Source organism: Adiantum capillus-veneris, chromosome 5 (assembly GCF_014529385.1).
Source record: "Adiantum capillus-veneris isolate H3 chromosome 5, ASM1452938v2, whole genome shotgun sequence".
In the NCBI taxonomy this organism is placed as follows: Eukaryota; Viridiplantae; Streptophyta; class Polypodiopsida; order Polypodiales; family Pteridaceae; genus Adiantum; species Adiantum capillus-veneris.
The window spans coordinates 86930686-86954584 of NC_140935.1; the positions used below are offsets into that span (position 1 = coordinate 86930686).

At 42.2% G+C, this 23899-nt stretch overlaps 1 protein-coding gene across 1 annotated transcript; it reads right to left on the minus strand.

Moving 5' to 3' along the window:
- Positions 1-16313: 16313 nt before the first annotated feature.
- Positions 16314-17554, minus strand: LOC147457673 (histone H4). Its single transcript, XM_086513635.1, has one exon. It carries the CDS (start codon positions 17513-17515, stop codon positions 17204-17206), a length of 312 nt encoding a protein of 103 aa, XP_086369761.1. The 5' UTR covers positions 17516-17554; the 3' UTR covers positions 16314-17203.
- Positions 17555-23899: the final 6345 nt, after the last annotated feature.

A 23899-nucleotide genomic window follows, 5' to 3' on the forward strand; every position in this document is an offset into this window, starting at 1 on the left:
TAGACTTTTTTATTTATTTATTTTTGACTTTGGATGGCCTCTATTGGCCATTTCCATTACAGGGAGCAGGTTCCACGCATTGGGCTTGGAGGGGTTCGCGAAGACGGCTGCATGCAATCATGCACGGCCCCGTGCTCATGTCAAGGCCTTCGCAAGGAGGGTCCATGGTTGCATGGTCCAGTGCCGCATAGGGCAGTCAAAATTCCAGAGTAGGTACAATTCCCGAAGGGGCTAACACAAAAAAAAAAACGCCAGTCATATACCTTGAGCAAGGCTTGCCTGGCTTGCTATTGAACATTTCATAAAGCATGTTCATGCATGGATCCAATCGCTGCGGCAAGGGTCATTACAATGCCCGCTATAGGCAGTTTGATGAGGATTGGTTCCTCAGGAAGGAAATTTCCTATGTTTTGCGGCATACATTATCATAATACTCGCACAACAAGCACAGGGTGCCTCTGTTCGACAAGTTTTTGTGGGTCGCCAAACATCCAACGTTGGGCTATTGCGTTGTATCATGCAAAGGCATGGCAAATTGAGCTTCCCTCGATCAAGTAGAACCTATAAGGGTCAAGGACCGCCACTCACTCAACATACATGGTGAGCAAACTTAATGGCCAATGTTCGGGAGCAAATCGACAAGGTTGTGGGCTACAAGCTTGGAATTCAAGATGAGGTACTTTTTTAGTTTCTTTTATTTTCATTTCTCAGTCATAGCTACTGCGTATAGGTAAGGTTGCCTAGACACACCGGCAAGCTAGGTAGGGCCTGTGAGTTATAAGATTTCATTGTGCGACAAAGCCTGCAATTACAGGGGCAAGGCTTCGTCTAATCCTCATGATAATAGTAATTAAGCCAAGCACATGCCCATCTCTTGTAAGACAGGTACATTATTTTTTCTATTTTTCAATCCATTGCACAATTCGACAAGGTCGACTATTTGTGACTGTTGGACACGACCAACTTTCTTTGGCAAGAGTATCTGTTCGCTCTGAACACTAGAACTCCATAAGTACTTATGCGAAGCAAGGTTTCCCTTTTGCCATTTGGCATCGCGGTTTTTATAGTTTGCAATATGCTATTCGCACACGAACTTGGAAAAACTTGCCAAGATGTTATAGGTTTTTACATCCCATGCGAGTATATATGATACATACGCTCACTCACTCGAGCAGATTCAAGCACACTACTAGCAACTTCGCCACAAGTGGGCGACAAGGTTAGGACATTTCAAGTTATGTTTGTTCTTGCTTATGTTTTACTTTTCATTTTGGACAAGATTTCTTTGTGCAAAGCAAAGTGCTTGGGCAGACTCCATAAGACCCCGCTGTACAAAGCAAAGTGCTTTGCCCGACTTCATGTGAAGTACAACTTCTCTTATGTGCCAAGTATTATCGATGGACTTTTGATCATTATCAGGCACACATCTTTGGCACTATGTGGATATAAGCTCACAATTTTCGCAATGGCGCACTATGACGTATCCATGCCAGTGTACTCGTGCACGGCACGTATACTAACGGTGGTACAGCCAAAGTGTGTCGAGCATAGAAGATGGCATGGACAGACAGTGTGCAGGATAGCAGAAGCATGGCAAAAGGCTAGAGCATCTTGGAAGATCATGGGCTGACAGGTAGCAGCGGAGATGTATGATTGATGCAGCTTATAGGCCAAGAAGGGCTCCATAAGGGGCTAATTTGGGTAACATGTGAAAGAGATGTAAGGTGTAGCTTTTGGGTTCAAGAATGTAGAGCTTGAAGTGCTAAAGGAGTAGGTCCAGACGGCTCATCAAACAGAGTTGCTGAGCCCAAGTTATTACAAGTTGAAGGTTCGGTATGTTGCAGACTCTTGTCGGACAAGGCAGTTGGGGACAGGTGGCCCAAGTGGAAGTCAAAGAACAGGTATGTAGTGCTCAATTTATGGAGCCTACTTGTCTTTTTAGATTGTAGATAGGAGCCACGGATTGCAATTTATGCACATTCAAAGTTTTGTCGGGGCTAGGTTGGTGCCCACCTGACCACATGGGGAAGCGTGTCATTTGGCGTCTTTTGGGTTGCGACAAGGTTCTAGAGTAGGGTATGCATCATACAGAGCTAGCAAGAGTTGACTGCACGTCAAGCGGAGCTCGGAACAGAAAGTTACAGCAATCGAAAGATTGGGTGCCTTTGTCCAAAGTTGATTGCAGATGAAATTTGGCATTTTTACGGCCTCGGTTCGAGGTCTTGGAGACTCTCAAAGTGCGGAAAGGGCCAGGGGTTTTCAAGTCGACATAGTGTGTTTGCAGCTAGGCTTTGCGGATTGGAACCAAGAACTCAGGGCCACATAGGGCAGAACTTTGAAGTTGAAGGGCATCAAAAGGGAGGTTTTTTTTCTCATAAAATTGATTTTTTTGGAGGCTTTGGAGGTGGGAGAGCCAATGGCTGCCACATGGCCACATATTATCCCATATACGCAAAGAGGAGGTGCGATGCAGGGGTACTTAACCCAAGCCGTGAGCTCCATTTGGGGTGTGTGAGAGAATGAGAGCTCTCTTGGAGAGTTGGCCATAGTGTTGGTCGGTGGTGGCTCTGCGCAGTGGTGCGAGGCGGCTCAGCTGGACTGTTTTGGTGGCGAGGGGTGGCGCAAGTGGTGCGCGCCCGCTTGAGGGGGGTTGGTGGCGCACAGCACACCGTGATGATGTGGCTTGGCCGTAAGGGCTTGTGCCCGCACCCACTGGGCCCAAACTGTTTTGAAGGCAAAATGCCCCCCCCCCCCCCCAAATAGCAATGTCACTATTGCTCTTGAGGGGAGGGGTCCTGCAGCGACATGCCATGAATAGAGAGAGAGAGAGAGAGAGAGAGAGAGAGAGAGAGAGAGAGAGAGAGAGAGAGAGAGAGAGAGAGAGTACGAGCCCAAGGCCATTCAAGGGGAGGGTCCTGCAGCCAGTTCCAAAGGAAGCTCAAGGGGCCTATCCCACCAATGGGAAACAAGAAGGAGAAAGGAAGTGAGTTCAAACGCCCAAAAGGGCAAGTGAAAGGAGCAAGCAAGCGGCGGCCGAGTTGGGCAGCCAAATTGGGCAACAGAAATACCATGCAGATACCAAAAAAATCAAAAGTGCCAAGTGGTGACAATGCAAAAAAACTTCTAAAACGAGCTTTAGTTAATTGTACGAGCTTGCTAGCTCCTTGTTTCTTTCTTTAGCCTTAGCCAAGCCTTATAAAAGGACATAGAAGTGATTTTTTGAAGGCTTTTTTGCCAGAGAGAGTTATTGGAGGTTTGCAAGCTTGCCATTGGAGCTGCATACTTGATTGTACTATCTCCCTATGCAATACTACTAAGCATTTGCCCCTATTTCTCGTGTTGTTTCTCCTCATCCCCCCTCCTTTTCTCTTGCTATTTGTGTATTTGCCAGTTCTTGCAGAGGGTTTGCCTGCAGCTTGAAGAGTGTTATCAAGAGGGCAAAATCAGGGTGTCTTGTGAGTCGGAAAGGGTGAGTTGAGCAGTGTCGGTGCATTTGTGTTGCAAGGTGTTTTTGCAAGGTATGAGATAGCTGTTCTGAGTGCTAAGGTGGATCTGTTAGTGCAGATTCGCCAATTTGAAGATGTTGTTTGAGAGGTTAGGGGTGTTGTGAATACCTTGAGCTATAGGGAGGCTTTGTGTTGTGTGTCGGGTGTGTTCCCTATTCCCCTACTCCAACGGCTCACAAGGTTGAGACTATCATTGCAGCCACGAACTTTTTATTCTTTTTTTTGCTACGTATGCATGGCGTACGAGTCCGCTAGACGTTGGACACTCCATCGTGGTATACGTTTCTGCTATAACACTCACTACTCTGTCAAGGACAAGGTAATTGACTGATTTCTTCAAATATTTTTTATGTTTAATCACGGGCAAAGTGCCATACACATGCACCCTAATATCGTCACGTTCACATTCACGATAAGTCGATCATGGTTTTTCTAAAATCTTTCTATGTCGATATGGTAATAGGCAGAGCTAAGAGCCATCTATTTTTGCCGGCTAAGAGCCACCTATTTTGGAATGGCTAAGTGCCACCTGTTTGTAATCCATCAGTGATTGCTTTCAACATCAAACAAATCTCTTCAGTTGAGTACCCATTGATTTTAATGAACAAGCGAGCCTCTTGCCATTACTAATGTTTTGGTGTTATTTTAATAGTACACACTTTGAGTGTGAAGATCACGTTGAGCTTTTGAAAATCTCACACTCGCAAATGCGTCTCTCTACCAAGGTTTATAGATGACCCAAGAAATTCAAACAGCACGGCTATTCACAAAACTCCTTGATTATGGATTTTGAGTCTAGACAAGATCCCATTGTGAATATGATTCCAACTTGAGTGGATCTTCTATTTTATCTACAGCACTAAAAGTGTTTGTACGAGTCCAGTTTTGGGATAAGACCCAGCTCGTGATTATTAAATCACTTATTAAGTGTGATGGTCACTTCTTGAAATCTTCACACTTGCACTTTCAAGGAAAGAAGTGCAATACTACTTGCATTTCGCTAATTTTCAATTAGTGTTCTTAGGCCTTTGCAGGCAAAAAATTTGGGCAGGTACTCTTCACTCCGGATAAGTGACCACTATGTTTAACCTACAGGTACGCATCTGTTTTGGTTTTCTTTCTTTTGGTTTGTTTTTCTACGTAGGATACATAAACTATGTTTGCTCTTTCGAGAAATGACAAGGTCATGTAAGAGCCAAGCATTCTGGGCTATGGTGTCCAAAATCAGTTTCTACATTATGCAGGTATAGACCCACTCGTAGGGTTTTATTTGGCACATGTTGTCACATGGGATGCAACATGGTCTAAGAACTCAAGGATTTCGATTTAGCAAGTGTGGAGCAAGGCTAATGAGGGTCCCTCTCACTGCCATCGTAGAGTGTTTGCAGTTACCTCCACGCACAAGTACATCTTGTACTTCAAGGATGATCTTGTTTTAGACATCTTTACATGAGACATATTCGAAATGTGAAAAATATGAGCCTTCAGGACTGACATTAACACCCACTATTTCAAGTATGTGTCACGACAAAGTCTATAGGTGCTGGTCAAATCTGTTTTCTAAACCATTTTCAGTCCGACATATCAGGAGCAATGTTGGTGGCCAAAAATTGTCGGATACTTAAAATGACTTATTATGGTACAAGTGCAGCTAAACAACATTACAGATGGTTGTTTATGCATATAGCAAGGCTATGAAAAGGTTTCATTGGTTGTACCTCGAAATGATTGTTGTTTCACCTTCTATTATGATTCCAATGTTTCAGCAAGGCTTGCAACTGATTGCAACTGAAAGTATTTAGTTTCTTTTCAAAACTACTTACATTCCTCTTTCATGTGTGCTAGGAGCATCACATTCGCCATAAGTATTGGCCAAGATGATCATGAATATACAAGTTCAGATCTGTTTTTTGCTAAATGCATGCACACTAGGTGTTATGGGCTCTAGTGTTTAGCAAAGGCTGATTTGGAGCGGCATGCATATTCATCACATTAGTTGCTTATGAAGCATTTTTGCACTCTATATGTAGTATGAGCTTACTTTTGGGTCTACCAATCACCAACAGAGGTCATGGCTCGGTTTGGGTGCTTGTGGATTTTTCAAGTTAACCATGATGGTTATTCCGGACATTGTTGATTCCTCGGCAACATTGTACGATATTTTGATCCCCGTTTACCAATCATCTGGGAAGACCGTCTGTAAACCGTGGGGGAAACACACCTCAGTACTGTCAGTTATCCAAGGGGATGGACAGATTACAAAGTGTAATCTTGTGCTAAAGGATTTGCAAAGTGCGTACATTAGTACCAAGCAATCCATTAAATAAAAATTTATTGCTCTACTTGGAGTTTGCTTATCATCAAATAAAGCATGTTTGCGATTAGGTTTAATCTCTTCATGTATAAGTCAGGTTCTCAACCTTGGACACTAGTTATGGTGAGGTTGTTCATTAATGAAGTTTGTGAACAAGTCAAGGACTTCAACTTGGCCGATGAGTTACGTCAGCAAGTTACTTTCAAGGAAAGTGAAAGAGAGGTACTCTTTGGGTACATCTTAGTTATGATAACTCATTTAGCTACTTAAGTGAGTTCTACATGGAGTTTACACGCTCTATTATCTATGTGACAATTACCCCAAGACGGTTCCACAAGCCACCAATATGGAAAATCAAGATGTTTCTCTTGGTTTCATTGAACCTCCTATTGAACCGTACTTTGGTCAAGCAAATAACTGGATCCATGAAGGATGCCACTGTGAAAAACATTAATGTAGCATCGCTCTTGTTTTCGAGGACGAAAATGCTTCTCCAAGGAGGGAGTAATGTCAGGCCAAGGGCCACCCTGGAGGTCAAGGACGGCGGCGGGCCAAGGACCGGCTGCTAATGCAGACAGGGATCCTAGAGACAAGGTCTATAAAAGGGAGGTTGGGTGGAGGATCAAGGCTATGGCAGTCCTAGGGTTTTACAGGTACCCGAGGGATTCACTTATACTTAGGGGGGGATGTCACCTGCGTGCAACCACATGAGAAAAACCCCCTATGTGCGTATCCCATAGCACTAACCCAATCCCCTATCTACAAATGTTAAAGAACCCATATACCCTCCTTTCTACGGTGCTTGTATAATCAAGTTGACCCCCTCCATAATATATATACGAAAGGTAAAAATTGTCGTTTTTTGAAATTTTGATAGTTTCATTTGTACATTGACACTAATTTCAAAATTTTGATAGTTTTCTTTGTACACCGCCACAAACTTCAAAATATTGTTGTTTTTGGAGATTGTGATAGTTTTCTTTGTACATTTTTAGAGTTTTTGATAGTTTCTTTTGTACATTAAGACTACTTCAAAATCTAATGAAGTTTGATGGACAACAACAAGAGAAAGGGGAGGAATGACATTATTTCCAAGGAGATTCCATGTTATCTATGCCTCCTAAATGGCTAGAAGGGTAAAATGGTCCCCCTTAGCTAGAAAAACTATTCTCTTTTTCGATCAACCTGTGCCTATTTCTCTAAAGGCTAGCAAATGTTTTCTATGGATAACATTGCAATAATTTTTGAAATTTCACCATTGAAAGCAAAATACATGCTACATAAACTTTTCTTTTTTGGTCAACCTGTGCCTATTTCTCTTGAGACTTCTAGCAAATGTCCTCTATAGATAACATTGCAACAATTTTTGAAATCTCATCATTACAACCAAAATCCATGCCAACAAGCAACATTTTTTATAAAGGAGACTCCAAATGAACCTTAATAATCTTCATTCCCAACTTACCCTAGAGTAGTGCGACAAGTAGTGGCAACCCTTAGCATATTGTGATTGTTGGCTAGGCTAGGAAGTCAAGGAAGACACATCTTGTTGATGGACTGAATCCGTGTTTTGTTGGCTAGGCTAGGAAGCCAAGGAAGACACATCTTGTTGATAGATTGAATCCATGTTTTGTTGCCCACACATAACGTTTTAAAACACCACCATAGGCTTGATATTCAACATATCAATCTCTCATTATTGTTGGTATCATACAACATGCAATTACACTTCTTAGCTAGTCAAAGATGAAATTGATGTACCCAAAAAGATAGTGTTATTGCTAGTAGTATAAAAGGAAATGATAGTATCACGTCAAATATAGACTAGAGGACTATCATTTCCTCTTCCTTAGTGGGTAGGGTAGTCCTATCCGTATGTGTACTTTGCTACTTGTGAGTTATCAAGCAAGACTCGACCAATCTTATAGTGCAATGTGCATAGATTCGTGTGATATGTCTAGAGAAGTGTTGTAACTCATGACTCTTAAGGGATAGCCACAACATGATGACTAAATGAAGAGACTGAGTCTAAAATTTTGAGAGGGAGTGGACGGTTACTTGATTGTAGAAAAGGACCTTTCTTTGTTGTTGTAGATGTATTGGTACCCCGATGCCCCCACCTCTCTCTCTCTCTCTCTCTCTCTCCCCAAAACCATGCAGCCACTTCGCTGTCGGCTCCAAATGTTGTGTTGTGATGCTTCTTCTGCGACCGTCGAGAGGTAGGCCTAAGGTACCGCCTTTTGCTATTCACCCTATTCATTTTGACTGGTGCAACAGTGGGGCGATGTGACTTGGCACAACTGCAATCCACCCGCCCCCCACACAACCGAGAGAGAGAGAGAGAGAGAGAGGATTGCACGAGGATACAAGAACACCCTCCTATGACAATCTTCTGAAAAGACAAGAATGGCCCATTAGAATATCTCTCTCTCTCTCTCTCTCTCTCTCTCTGAGTGTGCGCACGCAAACCAGTTGTATTTCCTGCAGAGGTGTTGAAGCTGGCCAAAGCTGAGATTTGGCTTTTTCAAACCTGCCTCTGGTTGAGTCTTGAGGCTACGAAGCTGGAGCTTTGAGAATCAAGATGATCCGAAGACAACAAGTAGTTGGGTGCTATTGTAATGATTTTATTGAAGGAAGCTAAAGGGGATTTGTTAGCAGCATGGAATGTAAAGATTTAGGTGGCTGGAGCATTGGTGCAAGATTTTGCGCAATTGCGGTAGCCGACTGTGTGAGGAGGGCTGAGAGCAGCTTCGAGATGGCTGATCACTGCCTGCGACTCATGGGAGAAGCAAGCCTGGCTTGGCTTGGTGTTGCTTAGTGCTCACTCGATGCCCTTGTAAGCATTGTGCATTGCATCGATTCAGCCAGCATCTTGGGGATTTAACGTAAGGCTTCAGGGCTGCTCATGAGTGCCAGTCACAGAAGCTTCAACAAGGGTGCAAAATCACATACCTCTCTCTCTCTCTCTCTCTCTCTCTCTCGGTTTACTCAAGCGTCCCTCTCTCAGTCTCGAGTCTCGAATCTTAGCTAGTGTCTCAACTCAAATAAAAGTTGTAGCTGTAGACTCGAGAACACCCGCCACTTGCCTCTTCATAAAAACTTCAATGCGGTACTGGCATGTATGCAAGCTGCACAACATTAAATCATTATTAAAGCCTTGAGTACTTCGAGATATTGGAATTTGGATTCACCAACCATTCATCCAAAATGCAGGGACAGATCTCTATATATACTAGTACGGCTAACCGCCTTCCGGGGCCTCTCTCTCTCCCCCTCTCTCACTCTTTATCGCATGCAAAGGGGCTTGTTTTTGTTTTGGACTTTAGCTTTCAAATCGCAGATTGTGACACGTGTAAAGGGCGCCCCCTTCCACCATATTATGTTAGTAGATACACACATTCATTTCCAAATTCTCTTTCACCTTTAAGGTAACCCACCTTAATACTTGGGTGTAGCTGGCAAAATCTCCTTCGTTTTGTCCTAAACTTGTGAATGATTTGTATTAAGCATACATAAAAAGTTACAATACAACCTCAAGCATAGGCCAAGCCTTGAGGTGCAGAGGATTATAAATAGCATGTCTACAGCCTCACACCGAGGCTAAACATATCCGGCTTTACAAAGTAGGTAAACAATAGTTCTAGGCTTTTACTCATAGCAGGTTGTCAATATGGCACAGGTAGCCCTACAGCAGTCTCTCGAGTCTTGCTTGCTTCCAAGCGTCAAGATCATCACTCTGCTTTCTTGTATAAACTTTGAGAAGCTTGCCACATCAAGAACTTCTTCAAACACACAACGATTCCTTGCCCGCCATATATGGTGAAAGAAGAAGTACCTAACAGTTTGAGTGCAAATAAGAAGAGCAGGACTTCCCATCTTCTTGCCACCCAGGAATAAATCTTTCTTCAAGAACTTAATATGCCATGTCCTTTGGACCCACTTGCAAATTTTCCATGCCAGGCCTTTGATTGCTTGGCATTCCATGAATAGGTGGGCCAGATCTTCACTAGCCATCTTGCACCCCACGCATTGATTGGACCCAATTCCTCTTTCCTGGATCTTTATGCCCATCTCTTTGCCTTCTATTCGGCAAGACTAATATAATATAGTTGAGTTGAGTTTATAAGGAGGTTATGAGTGGATTTTTGAAGCAACCAATGAGCAACCTCAAGGTGTTTGATTCTTGCTTGGACTTGGATTGCTTGGACGAGTTTCATTCCTGCTTTAACTTGAGCTTGTGCTCTCCAAATGCTTGCAAAAATGTGGTATTCAAGCAACCAAGCATGTTGTAATGTCGATTTGCATGGTGTAATGTAGATTTGTGCTATGGCATATGTGGTGAATGTTGCAAAAAAATGTCTTTTTCCATCTTCTGTCAGCTTTTTCATCTACCTCTACAGATATCTGTAAGAAAGTTTCAAGATCAATGTTGCAAACTACATGCTGTCCATCTAAGGAAATGTTGGATGGAGAGCATCTAGAAAGAGTGTTAGTAATTTTACCTCTCTCATGAGCATCCTCCCTCTACGCATGCACCTCTTTCATGTGCATGGCCTCCCCTTTGTTAATAGACCACCATTAATAGTACGAGTTTGAATGAGTGATTTTATTCATGCAATAAAGATGAGATGCCTGACTCACATGTAATTGTAGCCATCATGTTCTTGCCCTTGTGCTTGCCCCTACTCCTCCTTTGCATCTGCTATTGTATTCTACTCCTCCTCTATCTTCTCCAAAGGGTGATGGGACTTGCTATATGGTAAGTTGTTCAAAGCTCCTTGTGATCACAGTCACCTACTAATAATTTATCACCATTTTTCAACAACTTGTGTCCTCACCTTGAAATGTTGTAACATGATAGGCTTAGCAAGGGTAGCTGAAGGTGTAGATGTCTCTTGTGCAAAATTGAAAAGTTGCAATCGTTGTTAAAGCAGCAATTTGTGCTCTCTGTCTCTCTCTCACTCACACACACACACACACATTTATTCTTGTGTGTGCCTTACTGTGAAAATTGTAACCTCTAAAACTAACACATTGGTATTAATAATGATGTTGTTTTTAGCTTTTTGTAGCACAAGGGTAGATTGTTCACATAGAATGGAGAATATACTTCTAGTGAGCAAAAGTTCATCTTCCATTTAATAGGTGCAAAAATTATGGCCTAACGTTATGATTGCAAAAGTAAAAATGGATATTTTAATTTTTTTTGGAAAAGTTCTAAAGAATTTTGAAAGTATCTAATAACATTTGCCAAATAGAAGAGGTATTTAATGGACTTTTGTCCGCCCCACCCACCCCCCCGCCCCGGGTCCCCCCCCTCTCTACCTACGATATACATAAAAAACAAGTGGGGTTTACCCCTATTGTATACGCTTATGGTAACCCTATTAAAAACCCCTCTTCCTTACACTCACGTGATACCATATGGAACTACATAGTGAATCCCTCGGGTACAGGTATGGTCCCATTGAAATAAGAGCTTGGGTGTTGTGGTTGTGAAGCATAAGTTGTTGAAACAATGGGAGGGGTAGGAGCTATATGAGTACGAGGACCTATAGGTGCATATGATTGGTACACACTTGTAGGTATTGTTGCAGGCATTGGGCTACCATGTAGCGGTGCTTTACTAACAAATGAGGTCCATGGCGTGTTCCTTGGCATGCCCATCACTGGGGTAGGCACGGTAGTCGTGGTGTCATCAAGGGAAAGATGAGCTAGACTTAGAAAGGTAAAGCTATCACTTGTGGGCTCAGATTGCACTACGACCCTTGGCGAAACAACATATGGAGGATCCATCGGACTTACCGTAGGGAGTCTCCATTTGCGATAAGGTTGGTTGTTTAGCCTTCCCTGTATCCAAGAATCTCATGAGACCCGTTGAAGGCATGTGGATCCCTTTGTTCTGTCTCTCTAGCTCAATAACCCTATGGATGACCTCACAAACTCTTTGTTATTGATCCTCTACACTAGTAGCACCCGTTGTGGATTATAGGACATCTAATCCACCCACGTGATAGATGTGACATGTGTATAGGTCGGTTAGAGTTTTTGTTTGTAGTTCGTACTCCCAGTTCTCATTTAGGAACGCTCCATCTAGGATTGAGGTGCTAGGGATGTCCTTTGAACTAGATGCAATGTGGATCTCTATGGGTTGACCCTTAGTGGTAGCTAATTCAGGATCACTCGATTGCTTGCCTAGCATGGATGTTGACATAGGGCTTTCGCTTTTAACTCTCTTTGTTGATATGCCCTACGTAAGCTCTTGATTTCCTTTTCCCTAGCCGCAATGATATACCGCTCAACCTCTTGCACTTCGGCAAGGCTTCTACCATCAAGTAATATAATTTCGAAGAGGAATAGCTCTAAAGAGTCAGGGGATGCAGATAATGGAGTATTCACATGCACACTCTCCAAGAGCGTGGGGTCTATGTTGGTCATGAATGGCGAATTTACTTCCCCACCCCCCTCATTTACATCGTTAGCTCCACGTTCGGAGCAAGTAGCTCTACTAAAAGTTTCCTTCAAGCGGCTAAGCACACTCAGCCCGGACAATGGACCTATGGTATGCATGATTTGGTTTGAATTATCGGGATTGGGCATCAGGTAACCCTCCATGACGTCGTAGTCAAAGGAAGAATCACTAGACGCAATATGTGGGTCTTGAGTGGTACTACCTTGGGTTCTGGCTGAGGGCCTAGAGCCTAATGTGGAGGAATAATGAGTGCCCGTGTAAACAAAGACACTCTCTACATAATCTTCCTCTAGCACATGACCAGAGCGTAGGTGCATGTGACCTCAACACTCTAGAAGTGTTGGTGAGTGCCCGTGAAGGCCACTCACCTAGTTTTTTTTGGGTGTTTGCAACCCGAATTTACCCTCTTTTTGGTCTCAAATTTTCCTTTGTGTTGTACTTTACTGGTACTGTACTGTACTATCTCAGATGGTAGTATTGGGTACTGATTGGTACTGACACATGAGTATAATGGTATGAGTAGTACTAGTACTAGACCTTTACTAGTACTGGAATATACCTATACTAGTATACTGCTATACTATACTACTATATTGATACTACTGGTATTGGTGCTTGTGGTACTGGTAGTACTGGTAATGGTACATACACTGTCTAACACATGGTAGACTGCACACTCATACTTACTCAACCAGCTTACCTGTCTAGTAATAGTACTGACTGACTGACTGACTGATACTGGTATTGGTACTGTGACTGACTGATTGACTTATTGGTAATGGTACTGACTGACTGACTGCGTGACTGGTACTGGCTGACTGACTGACTGACTAACTGGTACGGGTATTGGTATTGGTATTGGTACTCGTACTGGTTGCATGATTCATTGACTGACTGTTTTTTAACTTCCCCCCTTTGTTTTTGTGGATAATGTTTAACTGCGTGGCACCGAGCTCACGCACAGAGCCTGTCTCCAACACGCACATTGCTACACCTCTGGCCGCTCTATCTAAACCACTAACAACACTAATTAACACATGCTGTCTAACCCAGCCAACTACACACAGATAGAACTAAAACTGCACATTACAGCCAGTTAACAGTTCTCACATAACTTAGAAAAAACCATAAAATAGATGAAAGAAAGGCTTCCAGAGGTAGCACCGAGTGCTCCTCAAGCTTAGTTCAAGGCATTCCTCGGCAACGGCGCCAAAAATGTACGCTTTGTCGTACGTGTCAAAGCTGGGAACTTGCATGTGCACAATGTGCAAGCGTCGAAAGGCTGCAAACGCATAACTAGAAGAGCCTAGCAAGCTTAAAGGGGCAGGGGTGTGTCACTCACCGATCAATGCTTCCGTCGTGAAGGATCATGTGCTGCAAAGAAGGAGCCACCGTCGATGCCGCGCTCAACCGCCTCGCCGCCGCTAATGCCGTCGCAATGTTCTCTCTCTCTCTCATACACACACACACACACCTATGAGCACAGGAACGAGAAGGAGACAGAGGTGGAGCAAGAGCACTTCTTAGCTTACACCTTCCAGAGTGACGATTTTTAGGTCAAATGGACCTTTTCTAAGAGTTCGGTGCATTCACACATGGGCGTCCACAACGATCGGCCGTAGCAAAACTACTATAAAAATAAGATAAGTGGTGCACCTCTCATCGCAATCACCTACACACCTATTGGACTGACAAACCCGGTCCATGACTCAATCAAATAAATAATATGCGTCCGTCGAAGGTGATAGGGTGTCCGTGAGGATTAACAACATATATGCATAAAATGATAAGCCCTTGGCTTCAATGACAATCTCAACAATGTGAGCTAATACCATACATTCCTTGCACAATCTGTACTAACATGCATACATCACAGTTTGACGTTGCCAAATGTAAAAAGTGAGCTTGTTTCCATATTGCTAATGTGCCAAACATATGTGTCATTATCCTTAATTTTAAGTCAATGGATAGTACCCTAGCACAAAATAGAAGCCTTCCTTCGCGTCTAGGCTATCAAAGCACTTTGATCTACACAACAAAGAAATCTTTTTCAAATGAAATATAAAGACAAAAACAAGTAGAAGTTGAAATGGTCTAACCTTGTCGTCCCTCTGAGAGCAATTATCTTCTCTTGAATCTGGCACGTAGCCATGTATGCCAAGAAATTTAAAGTTGTCAACAAATACCTTGCATGACCTCGTGGCTTGGTTCATACCAACTTCCAATAAAAAATCAAGTAAACATGTTGCCAAGTTTTCCCAAATTCGTATGCTAATAACATATTCCAAACTTTGGAAATTTCTATGCAAGATGCCCTAAAGTGAATTCTTGCTTCACGTAAGGTCATCAAAAAGATGAGACTGCACGCAACTTGAGTGCTCATAGCTAAGAGGCGCTTTTGTTGACACAAGCAAAAGAGATTTGACATTGTCAATCTTTCATAATGAATCAACCTTGTCGAATCATATAGCTTATTAGAATTATGAGATTTCCCAGCATTAAAAGAGATAACTCCTAAAGCTCAGCTATCAAATGTCATCTAATTGTCAAACTCTGCTTGATTGAAGCAACATTAGCTTGTCAAGTGGAAATGGTAAAAACTTCCACAAGATTAGTTCAAAATTGTAAACTATAACTTGCTTACCGAAACGCTTGAATTATCACCCTTGGTGCCAAAATTTGTAGCATCCCTTGGTGTGGTTTGCTAGCCTATACTTTGCTTTTCAAGAAATGTTTATGGCAGTCATACTAGATATAATTAAAAGAAAACTAATGCTACCTATTGTCGACCTTCTTGAGTAGGATACCATTCTAGAAGCATAACAATACCTACAATGATTGCATAGACAAAATGTACCCAAGTTTCCCAATGATGATGTCATTGCCAATTACTCTTGAAAACCCATCGGATCCCGCTTGCCGAAAATGGATTGATCATCTCTGGTTTTGTTTGCATCGAGTACTAAAAACTATCTAGGAGCCATATCCCAACAAAATCAAAACTCTGAACTATAAAGAAAGAAACCTTACTTCATAAGATAATTCACATGGCATGCATAATAAAAATCTAAGTAGCCCAACCGTGAGCTATATTTCATTGAGTGCATCAAGATCCTATTGATTGGTCTCAATCATTGTGCTTTGCTTGAAGCCACGCATAGAGAGAAGCCATGCCCTCTCTTGTGTGATTGCTCCCAAAGCCATGCCTCTTGAAGCCTAACATGATCTTATGCACCCAATCACTTGACACGACTCTCAATCGGGTCTCAACTACAATTTTTGACAAATTTGCATCAAATTTCCTACAACACCACCATGCCAAAGAATATGGCCTTGCCAGTAGCTATGCTTGTGGCCATTGATGTCAATTTAATTTGCTTTACATACTTAGCCTTAGCCCTTGAATTTGTTTTGCAACCTTACACACCTTGCATGCTTTGCCTTGACCCAACCTTCATGGCCTTGTATACTTGCCCATGGCTCGCATAGCTTATTTGTTTAGCACCACTAGAGTCCACACGAGTTGTTGCATGATCAAACCCTAGGCAAGGGATCTTCACTCGAACTTTAATTTGTTGTTCCTCGCTCACTCAAACATGGGTATCATCCCTTAGTAAAAGGGAGTTTAAATCTATAAACCCTTTGGTGGCTTTGTTGAGGGTTGAATTTTGTTGAGGTAATTTGCCAAAATTTTACAATTTGGGCCCAAATTGAGGTAATTTTGTAAAATTTTGACAAATTACCTCAAAACAAAATTCAACCCTCAACAAAGCCACCAAAGGGTTTATAGATTTAAATACAAACCAAATACTACTACATGGGTGACTAGATGAGGCATGATTATCAAAAAGAAATTGACAACTATAAAAGTTAAATCACACAAAGCTTAATAGTATAGTTACAAATGCAGTGTATTAAATACAAGGAATTTGAAATAAGTTCCACTTAAAGGTATATTAAACACAGTATACATTCTAGAAGTAATGCCAGCTGCTAGAGAGGCACAAGAACAAATAAGGCAAGAAACAATCACAAGGCTGAACTTAGATTACATTAACTTGCTTCACTATTCATTCATATACAATGGGTTCAAACCAAAAACCAATGCTGTTTTTCATAACAATTTCAAGAGCTTTGGAAAATGCTCTGTACATAATGATGGCTGTAAAGCTTGATGCTGTAGGGAATGGTCACCTATTGATCATTCACATTAATCATGGGCAACAAGCAAAGGCCAAAAGCCTTGATTACAAGAATGGTCAATAGGTGATCATTCCCAACCATTAATGGTCTTGGGGGAGGGAGGCTGACGATGGAGGTCTGACAGTAATGGCGTCCAACAATACAGCTGCTTTACATGTGCTGACCTATCAACAATGCTTGCATGAGGGTTTGGATGATGTTGAGGTGTCAACACCTCAGTCGTAACTCGCATTGTCTTATGGTGGCACAAAAGTAGGCAGACAAAAGGAGGCAAGAACAAATGTACCTGTCTCGCTGCAGTGTCTGAAATTCATACTGCATTTTGGGAGCCGAAGAGTGCTTCAGAATTTAAAACAACTTGTAAAGTTAATTCGTCTGAACTTACCAGCATTTAAACACGTTTCGAATAATGCACCCTTCTCGATCCAAGAAGTCGGCTATCCTCGCCAGACCCAGGCGCATGCCAGTATTTCAACAGCAGATTCACACTGACAGAAAACCAAGTAACGCCTGCAAGAAAGATGGTTTACCCATTCGCCATTTGAACCAATCAAGAGTAATCAGACTGCGTAATGCGCTTACGGACGGGCAAGAGTCAATGCTCTTACAACCCTTTTGAGGTACACAACAGTGCTCGCAAGAGTCGACATTGCAGAGAAGAGGTGGTGTTGAAAAACACCAAGTAGATTGAGAGTACAGGCAGCCTGCCTAGCCCCCAAAGCCATAGAGAGTGCGGCCCTGGCGCTTAAGGGCGTAGACGACATCCATGGCAGTGACCGTCTTGCGGCGGGCATGCTCTGTGTAGGTCACAGCATCGCGGATGACATTCTCGAGAAAGATCTTGAGAACACCACGTGTCTCTTCATAGATGAGGCCACTGATGCGCTTGACGCCACCCCTGCGGGCGAGCCTGCGAATGGCGGGCTTGGTGATGCCCTGGATGTTATCGCGCAGCACCTTCCTGTGGCGCTTGGCACCACCCTTGCCCAAGCCTTTGCCGCCCTTTCCCCTCCCAGACATCCTTCACTCCTGCTTTGGCTTGTTTGCTAATTCTCAGATCGGTGCTTTCTCAGCTTGTAGATCTGGCATTTCAAATGACAGGCTCCCGCCTTCTATAAACATCTGGGCTTTCCCTTCGTCGTCGATCAATTTTCAGATCTGACGATGCCCATCATCTTCACACGGATCGATCCACAGTCCACTCTATTTTTTCTTGAGGGTACTTGAACTTTCAAAATTGAACAGTAAAGATGCCACAGGAGTTTGAGCCTACTCACCCACACATCCACCATGACCACTAGGCTAGGAGTCCATTGGCATAGTCCACTCTATTGAACAAGCTTGGTTGGAGGGTGGATTTGATAAGGGCGGGAACCAAAAGTATTAGGCTTCCCAAGTCATCTCCAAGTGCTTTGAAATATTTTGCACCGCATTCAACCAATGTAACTCAATGATGAGCAAAAGCTCACAAATTTTACGTGCAACACATACAGACTCTTTGTAAACATATTCATAGCCTTTTGAGAAGTTAAATCGATTTTGATACCATTCAGCAACTTGACATCAATAAGTCTGTGAAAGTGTTGAACTTTGACGACTAAAACTATCAACATTCAGATTACTATAGCCCATAAACCCAATAAAAAAACAAGTGAGACCTGCCCATGAGGTAATGGTGTGAAATCAATATAGCATATCTTCAAAATAATATGTGGAGGACCTCTACATAAAGCTTGTATATGATAGGTTGTGGAGATTGTATATAGCCGCTCTCGCAAATCCATGAGGATACCTACATGAAGCCAAAAAGACTTTGAAACCTACATCAAACTGCATAATGAATCTCATGAAATCTCTCTTGCAACTACATTGTCAAGAAGGCACATAAAACGGGCAAAAAGACCATGGAACCTACATGCAATTGCCGACAATCTCATGAGATCTCTCTTGTAACATACATTTTCATGGGCATGCCAAGGCACGATTCGCCATCATTTCCAAGAAGATACTAGAAAAGATCAAAGGACCTATGATTTCAACTTGGACCATATTGCGGGCAACCTATTCCTTCACCAATTCAAAGCCTCAAAGATACTATTTCATAAGGTGGAACCAAAATTACAAGAATGTTACCATATACATGTGGTAGTGATGTGTGTGAACACACTAGGACCGCCGGGGCATTTTTTTCCTCTTCAGGAGGTTTTTTCCCCCGTGCATAGTATATACGTCCATTCATTCTAGGGCTATCTATCTTTCCATTGCACACTAAGTAATACTCTCTCAATTGTGTAACTCGAGCTTCCTTCGTCTTCTCCAAGCTGTGTGCGTTTCTTTGCAACCCTAATTCCAACAATTGGTATCAGAGCAGGTTGCATCCTCCTGAGCTTAGTTGCCAACTACTCCAGCACATGCCTGCTCACTTTCTTCGATTGCAGTGAGGGACCTCCGTTTCCACTACAGGCAGTACTGCACAGGCTATTTCATCATTTTGTGTAGAATTTATGTCAGTGTTGTTTCTGCATAACAGGTCCCTTACAGTCCTCTACGGTTTGTGCTATATAGCATGTGTTGTTCTCGCATCGTTTCTCCTCTTTTCGGGCAGTTTTCACATCAAGTGCAGCATTTATCATGGCTAACAACAACACAGATGTGTTCAAGATGTTTACTGTTGAGGACAGATTGGATGGGGACAATTACCCTATGTGGGCTTACAAGATGCAACATGTTCTTGTGTCAAAGGGCGTCTGAAATATTGTGCAGGGCATTGATGTACGTCCTTGTTCTGAGGATGTAGGCGATGTTGAGGATGTTGCAGGTCTTGCTGCAAGGATTTCTATTGTTAGTGTTGTTTAGCCTATGGCAGAACGAGCTCGTTGGAATGTAGAGGATGCACGGGCTCGTGCGTTGATCACATTGTCTGTGAAGCGCACCATTACTCCTCACATTCGTTCAACGAAATTCTGCAAAACAGACTTGGGATATTTTGGCTGGTCTTTATGCAAGTTGCAATGAGGCTAAAATTGCATTGCTACGTAAAGAGCTGGAATCGAAGATTATGCATGAGGAAGATGATATGGACACTTTCCTTGCTGGTGTTAAGGATATCAATGAGCAACTTATTTATGCAGGTGAAGTCATTTCAGACAGTTCCCTTGTGCAAACTGTTCTTGATGCCTTACCAGATTCTTACCAGACTTTTGCTAGTACTTGGAGACTTATGACCCAAGAAAATCCTGAAGTTGTCAAGTTTGAAGCATTATGCACATTGCTGCTACAAGAGTCACTTTCTAGAAAAAACAAGACTAGGCAACCTGCAGTTAAACAGGCTTTTGTTGAGCATTGCCATTATTGTAAAGCTAATGATCACTAGCAGTGTCTTAAGTTGAAGGCAAAAGAGACTAAGAAGAAAGAGGGTGGTTCCACTGCAAATGTTGGTTCCACTACAAATGCAGCTATTGTTGAGTCTTTTGTGAAAGGAGACTGTGATGCTGATGCATGTTGATGTAGAATGGGCTTTTAGTGCAGAGTGTACCTATAATCCTGTTGTCCATGATGCATGCATGTCAGTTGCTAAAGATTCACATGTGTGGTATTTTGATAGTGGTGCTACAAAGCACATTACCACACATCGTGATTTTGTTCACCTCTCTTGAGTCTGTCCCGCATGGGAATTCAGTTACCTGTGCCAACAATGCCACTTATCAGGTTCAGGGAGTTGGAAAGATTGTGCTTACTGCTGCAAATGGCAATTCTTTCACACTTGTTGATACACTTTATGTACTTGGGATCAAGAAGAATCTTTTGTTTGTATCTGTACTTGCTAGACTTTCTCTTGTAGTCAAATTTGTGGATGAAAAATGTACAATACATGATCTCAATTTCGGTGATGAAATTGTTGCATTTGGCATTTTATGCCATGGGCTGTATAAGCTCACTTTGTATGACAAGTGTGGGTAGAATTTGCAAATGCAGTTTTGGATTCAAAGGCTATTTCAAATGCAAAGCTTTGGCATGCACGTTTTGGTCATCTGCATTTTGCCACTTTGCTGCATTTGTAGAAATTTGATACTGTCAAACACGTTTGTGAAGGCTGTAAATTGGGTAAGATGTGGCGTTCTAAGTTTCCAAAGGATGGTTCAGTTAGGGCCACATGTAGGTTGCACCTTGTGCATAGTGATGTTTGTGGGCCCAAGCAAAATCTATCCTTGGAAAATTACCTTTACTTCGTGACTTTCATTGATGATTACTCTAGGCATGCATGGGTATTTCCACTTAAAGCGAAGTTCGAAGTTTTTATGTGCTTCAAACAATTTTTGGCTATGGCTAAAAATGTCTCAAAATGTACTATTGGCACTCTCCTTTCCGATTGAGGGGGGGAGTATATGTCTCATGAATTTAATGCTTTTTTGGCTAATCATGGGATAAACACCAATGCACAATGCCTTATACACCTCAGCAAAATGGTGTTGCTGAGAGGAAAAACATGTCACTTACAGAAATGGCATGATGTATGGTCAAAAGTCAAGCTTTTTTGGCTTGAGGCCATCATGTGTGCCACTTATGTACTAAACAAGTGTCCTACAAAAGCTTTGTAGTCTATTACTCCATATGAAGCATGGCATGATAGAAAGCCTTTTATTGAGCACATGCGTGTTTTTGGATGTTTGGCATATGCTTCGGTGCCACAAACACAACGCAAAAAACTGGATGCTAAGGCTGTCAAATGTACTTTTGTTGATTATAGTGCTGAAAGTGAAGGTTACAGGTTGTATCATCCGCAAACAAAGCATATCTTGGTCTCACGGGATGTTGTGTTTGTGGAAGATTTTGTTCAGCCCTTGTTGTCATGTACTAGAGACAGTAATGTCAGCTCACAAGACATGCCCCTTTTTAGTGGTGGAAGTTTGAATGTAAATTCCAATGAGGCAAATGTACAGCCTATGGGGGTTTCTGAAAAGGTTACAGATTTGCCTATTACTGATGTAGATGTACATGATGTACTTGATGAGGAAAGGGTTGAAAATGAGCAGGTTAGAGGTATGCCAAAATGGCTAGTGCATACATTGTGTGACAGTAAATTGGATGCACCTTTGTCTAGTCGTACTCGTTCAAGCTCTTGCCATGCATCTTATGCATTAGATTGTTATGCTTTGGCTGTGTCTAGCTTACATGATGTTGAGGAACCTCTATCTTTTGATGAAGCACAAAATTCAAAAAATTGGATGGATGTCATGCAATCAGAATATGATTCACTTATAGAAAATGACACATGGACTTTATGTGATTTGCCTCCTGGCAAAAAGGCCATTGGTACAAAGTGGGTTTACAAGTTGAAATGCAAGCCGGATAGTGAGGTTGATTGTCATAAGGCTCGACTTGTTGCAAAAGGCTATGCTTGAAGAAAAATTTTCTCCCACTTGTCGTATGACAACTGTTCGTTTTCTATGTGCATTGGCAACTCATTTTGGTTGGGATGTACATCAATCCGATCTTGTTACTGCTTCTTGAATGGTGAGATTTTTTAGGAAGTCTATGTAGCGCAACCTCGTCGTTTTGTCAAGTAAGAACAAGAGGACAAAGTGTGCAGATGTAAGAAGGCTTTGTATGGGTTGAAGCAATCTCGTCGTGCTTGGTTTGAGAAGATTGACACTCATTTGGTCAAACGAGGCTTTCATAACAGTCCAACAGAAAGCACATTATATGTCAAGTGTGAGGGCAATGTACTTCTCATTGTTGTTCTTTATGTGGATGATTTGTTGATCACTGGTCCCAATGAGACACATATTGTTGAATTTAAGTCTGATTTGAATGCTACTTTCAAGATGAAATATTTGGGTTTGTTGCATCATTACTTGGGCATACAATTTAAGCAGTGTGATGGTGGTATTGCCTTATGTCAGAAAAGTTACATAGAAACATTGCTATGTAAGTTTGGACTTGAGGATTGAAAACCTATTGCCACTCCCATGGAAACATGTTTGAAGTTGAGTCTACATGATGTTGGTGATCCTGCTAATGTTTTTCTTTACTAAACTGTTGTTGGCTGCCTTATTTATGTATGCAACACAAGGCCAAATATTCAGTTTGCGGTCTCACAGGTCAACCGATTTATGCATAGCCTAGGGTCTAAGCACTGGCAGGATGTCAAGAGGATTTCCCGCTACTTGAGTGGTACTTTACAACTTGGCTTGTTTTATCCCAAGGGGGATCATTGCCGCCAGACTTACGTGCTTTTTCGGACTCGGATTGGGCTAGTTGTTTTGACACGCGAGTGTCCATAAGTGGTTTTTGTTTCATGCTTGGCAGTTCATGTATATCATGGTTGAGCAAGAAGAAACATATTGTGGCCACTTCTAGCTGTGAGGCTGAGTGCAGGGCAGTCTTCACAGCCACGATTGAGTGTGTATGGCTCAGACGCCTTATGGCTTTGGGTGTTGGATAGGGCATTGTCAACACTATCTACACTAATAGTCAGAGCGCATTGGTAGTTGTGAGGAACCGAGTTTTTCATGCTCGCACAAAGCACATTGAGGTGCATTACCACTATGTCAGGGAGAGGCTTTCAACAGGAGAGATCAGCTTGGCTTATGTGCCAGCACATGATAACCTTGCATATCTTTTCACAAAGGCATTGTCTCGTGAGAAGTTCGGAGCTTTCCACAAAGATTTGGGCTTACTCTCCTTTGTGGACTGATCATGTTTTCAGGGCATGGCACTTCCCTTCACTCATGTGCTAGCTCTCGTTCACCGCATCACTCCGGAGGGGATTTGTTACCATATACACGTGGTAGTGATGTGTGTGAACACACTTAGGATCGCTGGGGCAATTTTTCCCTCATTAGGAGGTTTTTTTTTTCCGTGCATTGTATATATGCCCATCATTCTAGGGCTATCCATATTTCCATTGCACACTAAGTAATATACTCTCTATTGTGAGCCTTGAGCTTCCTTTTTCTTCTCCAAGCTGTGCATTTCCCTACAACCCTAATTTTAACAAAGAATCCTTCTAACACCGCTTCGATTTGTATGCTTAGATAATTAGATTTATAACATAGTTACGATAGCATGGATGTCTATGTTTTGATTTGGCAAGGCAATTGAGCGTAGATGTTATTATGAAGAGGCTTTGAAAGAGTATTTTAAAGATAAATGTTACAAGAGCTACAAAATGAAACTATGATGGTTCACGTGCTTGACTAAAGAAAAAATTCAAGTTCAGTAAAGATAAAAGTACTCTTGCATTCGTATAACCAAGCTTGCATTGTATTGTAAGCATGGCTCAACAATTGTGTAGGTACTACTTAAGCCTTCAAAAGCAACATCCAAAGAGAAAAAGTTTTGAGAATATCTAAGTAAAGATACACTCAATCAACACAAGAAAGAACAAAGGCAAACAAAGTG

Coding starts and splice junctions, on each gene's coding strand:
- LOC147457673 (XM_086513635.1), bottom strand. CDS start 17,515: ATGTCTGGGAGGGGAAAGGGCGGCAAAGGCTTGGGCAAGGGTGGTGCC.